Here is an 8,807-nt window from a genome sequence, read left to right as displayed (position 1 = left end):
AATGGCAAGATCTCATTCCTTTTGATGGCTGCATAATATTCCATTGTATATATATACCACATCTTCTTTATCCATTCATCTGTCGAAGGACATCTTGGCTCTTTCCACAGTTTGGCTATTGTGGACATTGCTGCTATAAACATCGGGGTGCACGTACCCCTTCGGATCCCTACTTTTGTATCTTTGCACTCCCATTTTTTTAACTTCAGAAAGTCATAGACTTCTCAAGTATGTTATTTCTTCATATGAAATAAAAGAGTGTCAGCTCTATTTTATAGGTACAGGGAGGGAAGCACCGGATTTGGAGCTGATGTGGTACCAGGACATCCCATGCTGAAACTCACTGAGGTAGGACGGTAGGAGGTACTGAAGATATATGTGCATTCCTGTGTTCACTGCAGCATTATTCACAATAGCCAAAACACGGACAACACTTAAATGTCCATTGGTGGAGAGATGGATAAAGAAAATGTAGTGTATATATGCAGTGGAATATTATTCAGCCTTTAAAAAAAAAGAAGGAAAGGGGTGCCTGGGTGGCTCAGTCAGTTTAGCGTCTGCTTACGGCTCAGGTCATGATCTCAGGGCCCTGGAACTGAGCCCTGAGGTGGGCTCCCTGCTCAGTGGGGAATCTGCTTTCCCCTCTCCCTCTACCCCTCCCCCTCCCCTGTGCTTGCACGCTCTCTCAAATAAATAAATAAAATCTTTTAAAAAAATAAAAATTAAATAAAAATTTAAAAAAGAAGGAAATTCTGCTAAGTGCAACAACATGGATGAACCTGAAGGACATTATGCTAAGTGAAATCACATTGGACTCAGAAAGACAAACACTGCATGATCTTACTTCTATGTGGCATCTGAAACAGTCAAATTCATAAGGCAGAGAAGAGAATGCTGGTTGCCAGGGGCTGGGCGGGGAGGGGAAATGAGGTAGTGTTGGTCAAAGGACACAAAGTTTCAGTTATACAAGATGAATTAGTTCTGGAGATCTAATGTACTGCATGGTGACTACAGTTCCCAAAAATTATATTGTATGCTTGAAATCTGCTAAAAGAGTAGATCTTAAATTATTAAATTAAGCCTTCTCACCACACACACACACAAAAGAAAGAAAATGGTAAGTTTGTGGAGGTGATGGATACATTAATTAGCTTGTGGTGATCATTTTACAATGTACATGTATCAAAACACCAAGTTGTAGATCTTAAACATATACAGTGCTATTAAGTCAATTACACCTCAATAAAGCTGTTAAAAAAAAGACCTGGTTACAACTCTGATTCTGCTTCTTTCTAATTCAGTAAGACTTTTGGCAAGTTACTGAACCTCTCTCTAATAGTCAAGGGTTGTTTTCAGGATTAAATGAAATAATGCAGAGGATACACGAAGCATGGAATCTGGTACCAAGGAAGCACTCAATAAATAATAGCTAATGTTTCTATCATTTCCTCCCCCAGATGCTCTAGATCAGCATTGTCTAATACAGCAGCCACTAGCTACATGAGGCTATTTAAATTTAAATTAATTAAAATTAAAAACGCAGTCACACTAGCCACATATCAAGTGCTCAACAGCTCCACGTGGCTACTGACTCATATTGGAGAGGGCAGATACATGACATTTCCATTACTGAAAGAAAGTTCTATGGGGTAGCACTGCTCAAGATCATAGGAATTACTTTTTTTGATCTCACACTCCACTGGTAAAAAATTTTGAGCTTTTATGTGAAAAGTAAATATTTCAAAATAAAAATTTATGTACTTCTATTAAAAATATATATTAGTTTATAAATTAGATATGTATACTGGTGTCTATTAATAAAGTTTAATTTCTCCCTTTTTCAGGTAAAAATAAATATCCCCCCCCCAAATCATCTTGTTACCCATTTTGGAAACCATATTCTTTCTAGAGGACCTCTAAGACCCTGAAATGTAGGATCCCATGGTAAACTTTTAATAATGTTCTTGTGTAGATAATTTCCATCTGCCATCTTAAGAAATGATGAGGGAGTAAACAATAGGAAGAAAGTAAAGAGAATCAGTAACTGGTTTTGAAAGATGAAACAGGAATAAGATACACTCATGATTCCCATATAAAACAAATCAAGGAGATTCTAAAAGTGCAATTTTGGTTTAAAAACTATTTCAAGGGGGCACCTAGGTGGCCCAGATGGTTGAGTATCCAACTCGATTTCGGCTCAGGTCATGATCTCAGGGTTACGAGATCAAGCCCTGTGTCAGCTCTGTGCTCAGTGGGGAGTCTGCTTGAGATTCTTTCCCTCTGCCTCTATCCCCACTCTTGCACACACACACTCTCTTTCTCTAAAATAAATAAATCTTAAAAAAAATTTTTTTTTCAAAAGAAAAACAGAAGAGAAATAGAGTAAGAACAACAAAAAAAAGGAGATAATACTGCTTAAACAATTATGTGACTAACAATTTTTAAATTTCTGAATAGCAATTTTAGGACAATGGGATTATATTTAATTTGTTTCACATACATGTATAAGATGTTGTGCTAGTGTTTTACATTCTGATAGATATAAAAATAATAATTAAAGCCCTAGATTCTGAAAATCTCACTCTAGAAAGCACCTAGAAGCTTTGGTTAAAATAAGAGTGAACTTTTTTTCACTCTTTATTTATTTAAAAATTTTTTTAAATTTAAATTCAATTAATTAACATATAATGTATTATTTGTTTCGGGGTATAGGTCTGTGATTCATCAGTCTTACATAATACCCAGTGCTCATTACAACACATACCCTCCCCAATGTCCATCATCCAGTTACCCCAACCTTCCACCCCTGTCCCCTCCAGCAACCCTCCATTTGTTTCCTATGCTTAAGAGTCTCTTATGGTTTGTCTCCCTCTCTGGTTTCATCTTGTTTCATTTTTACGAGTGAACTTCTTTTTAAAAGCACAGTGAAAGTAAACAAATAAGAGAAATCTCCAAAGGCTAGCAATAAAGAGGAAGCTAAAAACTAGAGTGGTAAACTGAGTTGAGGCTTGGTCTGCCTTGTGGAGAGTTAGTCTAATCTTAGCAAACAAGACTTGGGTGTTTACCCATTTAATGAAGCCTTGGTATTGTGCAAAGTAGGGAGGGACTGGGAGTTGACACCCCTGCATAAGGTAGGGCACTCATTTTTTTATGATAAAGTACATTTTCATACTACTTACTTGGACTCATTTAAAATAAGTTGCAGTTAAAGAAACACTGCCTTTTAAGTGACTATGCCTCCAGGAGAGTTGCCAGTATAAGAGTTCCTTCTGTACCATTTCAATTATTAGTCTGCAATATCATACTGACAATTTCAATTGATAGGTTTTACCTTACAGCTCCTGAGCCATTCCATACTGCTGGATACTGGGAACAATATGGCCATTCTTTTGAATCTAATCTATTATCAATGGCATCCTAGGGAAGAAAAGAATTAACACCATTAAAAAAATGTACATTCTAGGATTTTTAAAATTTGTATATTTTGCATAAGACTCAAAACTTGTGTTTACAATTAAGGAGCCTAAGATATGTAAATATTTAATAAAATAAGGTTAGCCCTCTCTCTGAAACTTATAAAACTTCACTTGCTTCAAAAATTAATGCAATCCCTTACTTTCTTATTAAACCAGTATTTACTGAATGCCTACATTTCTTCATTTGGAGGGTCTCCATATTGGTTTAAGGATTGCAGAGACCTTAATCTCTAGAGTGCTCAGGGTTTCTAAATACCCATCCTAGTCCTGACATACCTCTTAGGCTATTGGAGAATTCACCTTGCCCTTCATTGCAGTGGCTCTAAAATAGGATGTGCATCCCTGACCTAGGGGTAATCAAAACAATCCAATGGGATGAGAGAAGTTTTCCTTTTTGTTTAAAAAAATTTTCTATTTTAGGGTTACATTTTGTGATATACTTATGTGTACAGGATGTGCTATATATAAAGATTATGCTTCACCAGGACAGTAATACACAGTTTGTAAATAATCATATACTACAAGCTCACGTTCACAATTTTTATGGTTAAGTATGCATGATTAAAACAGTTTGGAGACCACTGCTTTACAGCACAGTAGTATAAAAGGTATTATTAATAAGTGGGCCTAAGGAATGAGCACAAGGTACTTAGTAGTAGTAGTCCAAGAATATTTCATTAAAACTGTAAGAAGCAAAGAAATCAAGTTTCAGGAGAAATCCTGAAGGCCGTGGAATGCCACTGGGCCAAAACTGGATTTTCTTTTTTTAAAATTAATATGCAAATCCTTGTTACAGGGTTCAGGAAGTCAATTCTTATTTTAAAAGTACTATCCAAGAAAGACTACTTAGCTACATCCTTGTTATGGGTAGGGAAAAAAATCTTATGTTGTAGAAAACAAAGTCTAGATTCTTTAAACTTTTCATCTATGATTCAGAATGTGTGAATGACATAAAATTAGCCAAGCAAAACAGGAAAATCATAAATTGCACACATTTAGCTCCCAAAGCAAAGCAGAAAAGGGTTTAAGTCAAAGGAAAACTGGAATAAATGAAACTATATTATTATAATTGAAAAACCAATGTCATGATTTTATTGCTCATAATACAATTTTTACAGTTCATTTTCTGATTTCCCATAATTGAATATTAATTTCTAAAAGCAAACAGTACTAAAGGCATAAACCATCTGTTGGACAGAATAGCAAACTATAGTTTACAATTTACAATTTAATAACACAAATACTTTTCCAAGAATACTGGAGTCTAACACTTTCTAACAGTGGTCATATGCAAATGTTGTTTTGTTGAACTTTCATTCAAATAAATTATACTTCTGCTACATATAGTTATTTAAAACAAGTTTTTTTTTTTTTCCCATAAGGCAGTTATGTATGCTTACTTTCATTTATTTTGAGGCAGTCAGTGTGTAAGTTTATTTGAGATCTACACGGAAAGAATCTTCAAATTTCCTTTCTGCCCTTGACCCCTGATACAGCCTTCTTTTGTGAACCCTCCCAGTACTGCATACATTCCTGACCAATAGATATGCTCAGACTGACAGATAAACATACAGAAAGTAAAGAATGCTCTACAGAAAGGCACTTAGGGTTTAAGTAAAATTTAATGAACTTTACCTCCAAAATATCTTTGATAAAAGGTGTCCATCGAGAGAGTTGAAAAGTTTCTTCTGTAGACCTATCCTTTCTTAATGGTTTGCTCTGTTGAGACTAATACAAATAGAGGAAAAAAATTTAAAACCTGTAATTTTATTTAGTAAGATTCTCTTATTACATTTTCTTTAAAAAATATTTAAATTACAGCAAATACTATGTTGTATTTGACTTAAAACTAAGAGTGGAGGGGGCACCTGGGTGGCTCAGTCAGTTAAGTGTCTACTTTCGGCTCAGGTCATGATCTCAGGGTCCTAGGATCAAGCCCCATGTTGGGCTCCCTGCTCAGTGGGGAGTCTGCTTCTCCCTCTTCCCCTGTCCCCTCACTCATGCTTCCTTTTTATCTCAAATAAATAAATAAAATCTTAAAAAAAAACCCCAAAAAACAAAAAACTAAGAGTGGAAATGCTTACTCAAAAAATCTGAATAGATGGGGTCACATAAATTCACCATATTTTGTGCTCGAATGATAAAATGTATAACAGTATTAGAAAATATATTTACTCAAAAGTGCTATAAAACTTGATGGGAAAGAGAGAGATTCTAAACAGAGTTCTTTCAAAATTTGCTATAAAGGGAATCATAGAGAAAAGCATAAATAAAGAGCAAATTACAACAGAAGACATAAGATATAAATTCACTAGAAAAATGTATTTGTCCAAATTACTCATTTATGGAAAAGAAAACAAAATTAAAAATTTTTTACTTACCAAATCTATACAGTGAAATTAAGAAGACTATGTAGATTCCCATATAAGAAAACATATTTAATGCAAACAACCACATACGTACAGATACGAATATATACTGAATGTAAGATTTCTTACTGGGGGGACAATGGGAACACCAAGGTAACTCCAGTTACGGATCATGTCGCTGTCATTTTCTATCTTTACATTCTGGATCAACCTGTCCAAATTTTCTTCTGTAGTTCCTTAGATAAAAATACGAGTGCACAGTCACTCAATTGCTACCACAATCATGTCTAGGTTTCAGGTTGTACCCATGAATAAAGCTTATTAAAGAAAAAGCAAATGTTTAATTATATACCCTTCGGGTCTTCTCCCAATGGCCTGTTTTTCCTCACATTCCTTACATTCTTACCCAACGTCAGCTACTACCTTTGAATTTTCTAAGACTCTCTTATGATCAATAGTAAATTACTTATTATACAGTGATTTTAGAGCTGAGTATTTTAATATATTGATGAAAATAAAGTCTCTATTACCATTAATACTGAAGATGTAAAGTAGAATCGCTCTTATTTTATCATAATTATCATGATTTTTGTTGAGTAGAACTGGAAGAAGTACTCGCATAGAATCTTTCACCTTCTGTCCTTCTGCATCAGTTCCAAGTGCCAGGTCCTTAATGACAATTAAATATAGTCAGTGGCCTATAATCCAAATTCACTTTTCAGTTAAAAGTATCTTAAATCCTGGGGCGTCTGGCTGGCTCAGTCAGTACAGCATGTGACTCTTGATCTCAGGGTCGTAAGTTCAAGCCCCACGTTGGGTGTAGAGATTACTTAAAAATAAAATCTTTAAGGGCACCTGGGTGGCTCAGTTGGTTGAGCGACTGCCTTCGGCTCAGGTCATGATCCTGGAGTCCCTGGATCGAGTCCCACGTCGGGCTCCCTGCTCGGCAGGGAGTCTGCTTCTCCCTCTGACCCTCCCCCCTCTCATGTGCTCTCTCTCTCAAATAAATAAATAAAATCTTTAAAAAAAAAAAAAATAAATAAAATCTTTAAAAAAATACCTTAAATCTTGCCAAATTTTAATGTAACACTGATGATGCTTCAAATGTAGGCATCAATTGTAAACTACCGATTGTTATAAAGTCAAAAAATAATTCAGAGAGAAAATCATTAATCTAAACCTATGCTAATATGGTAGCCCTGAGCTACATGTGGCTAATGAGCACTTGAAATGTGGCTAGCCTGAATTAAGATGTGCTTATAAGTGAAAACACCAGATTTCTTGAAGACTTGGTGTGAAAAAGGTATGTAAATTAGGGCACCTGGGTGGCTCAGTCATTAAGCGTCTGCCTTCAGCTCAGGTCATGATCCCAGGGTTCTGGGATCGAGCCCCCCATCGGGCTCCCTGCTCAGCGGGAAGCCTGCTTCTCCCTCTCCCACTCCCCCTGCTTGTGTTCCTGCTCTCGCTATCTCTCTCTCTGTCAAATAAATAAATAAAATCTTGAAAAAAAAAAAGGAATGTAAATTATTTCACTAACAATTTTTATATTGATTACATGTTGAAATGCTAAGGTTTCGAAAGCATTAGGTTAAGTCAAATGTATTATTAAAATTAACTACCTTTGTTTCTTTTTACCTTTTTATGTGACTACAATTGACCCTTGAGTAGCACAGGTTTGAAGTGTGTGGATCCACTTATACATGGATTTTTTTCAATAAATACAGCACAGTACTTTAAATGTATTTTCCTTATGATTTTTTTTAGAAACATTTCATTTTCTCTAGCTTACATTACTATAAGAATATAGTATAATACATATAACATACAAAATGTGTGTTAACCAACTGTTTATGTTATCAGTAAGGCTTCTGGTCAACAGAAGGTTATTAGTGTGGGGGAGTCAAAAGTTAGACATGGATATTTTACTGTGGGGGGGGGTCAGTACCCTGATCCTCGTTCAAGAGTCAGCTATACATATAAAATTACATATGGCTTGGGGTGCCTAGGTGGCTCAGTTGGTTAAGCTTCAGACTCTTGATTTGGGCTCAGGTCATGGTCTCAAGGTCATGGGATTGAGACCCTATAGCTTAAGATTCTCTCTCCCTCTCCCTCTGCCCTTCCCCTGCTCAAACTCTCTTGCTCTCTGTCTCAAAATAAATAAGTAAATAAAACTACATAGGGCTTGCATTCTATTTCTCTTACCACTGGTCTAAACATTTATGACATTACGGGGCGGGGGGGGGGGGCTCTAAAACAAGTTAAATGTGCCAATGCAGTATGCTGCAGGATGCTGCATTAAATGTTGCACCTACTCAGAAAGGCCTGATGATAGAGCTACTCTGAAATAATGTTCCGAACACTAAAATTACCACATTTAACCAAATATGTACAATCACAGATTAGGAGGGACGGCTTACTATGATACGATAGCTACCTGATAATGTTGGTGGGAAGTGATGTATTTATTTTTATTTCTTAAGTAAGCTCCATGCTCAGTGTGGAGCCCAACATGGGGCTTGAACTCGACCCTGCAGAGATCAAGACCTGAGCTGAGATAAAAAGTCAGATGCTTAACTGACTGAGTCACCCAGGTGCTCTGGGAGTTATATATTTAAATACTGCCTAGTTGAGCCCCCTTCTAAGAGAGATTCTGCGATTTAGTGCACCTTACAAAGTTCAATCCGAAAATTTATGATGATATAGTACTTCTTACTCTGCACATACCTGTTCACTTTTGCAGAGCTTTTCTATATTAGGCTTGAATTTATTCATGCAATCTTCTGCTAAGTTAAGATGGACAACTTGCTGAAAAACAAAAGAAATCAATCGCTTAAATCATTTTAATTTCTTTTTGTGCAACTGATAGTATTAAACTTGTGAGATAGGCCTGAAGGAAATTATGAGCTGAGGTGGAAAGGAGGTACCATGTAAAGCAAGGAAAGTAGCTCAAGAAAAAGGAAAA

The 8,807-nt window shown here is 36.0% G+C and overlaps 1 protein-coding gene across 4 annotated transcripts in view; it reads right to left on the bottom strand.

The window, feature by feature from the left end:
• The window catches only part of STXBP3 (syntaxin binding protein 3), a 54,141-nt gene that overhangs the window by 3,234 nt on the left and 42,100 nt on the right, over nucleotides 1–8,807 (bottom strand). For 3 of the 4 annotated variants that reach the window (XM_006742041.3, XM_081815585.1, XM_081815584.1), the window contains 5 exons: nucleotides 8,570–8,650; nucleotides 6,376–6,514; nucleotides 5,975–6,081; nucleotides 5,112–5,204; nucleotides 3,332–3,417 (listed from right to left, as the gene is read on the bottom strand). In XM_006742041.3, coding sequence (XP_006742104.1) covers nucleotides 3,332–3,417; nucleotides 5,112–5,204; nucleotides 5,975–6,081; nucleotides 6,376–6,514; nucleotides 8,570–8,650 — 506 coding nt within the window. The remainder of the gene's footprint in view (nucleotides 1–3,331; nucleotides 3,418–5,111; nucleotides 5,205–5,974; nucleotides 6,082–6,375; nucleotides 6,515–8,569; nucleotides 8,651–8,807) is intronic. The other variant, XM_081815583.1, reaches the window with a different exon arrangement.

Source organism: Leptonychotes weddellii, chromosome 4 (assembly GCF_054177405.1).
Source record: "Leptonychotes weddellii isolate Sample4059 chromosome 4, ASM5417740v2, whole genome shotgun sequence".
Taxonomy (NCBI): domain Eukaryota; kingdom Metazoa; phylum Chordata; class Mammalia; order Carnivora; family Phocidae; genus Leptonychotes; species Leptonychotes weddellii.
The sequence above is the reverse complement of the archived record's forward strand: the minus strand, read 5'-3'. Positions and strand labels throughout refer to the sequence as shown.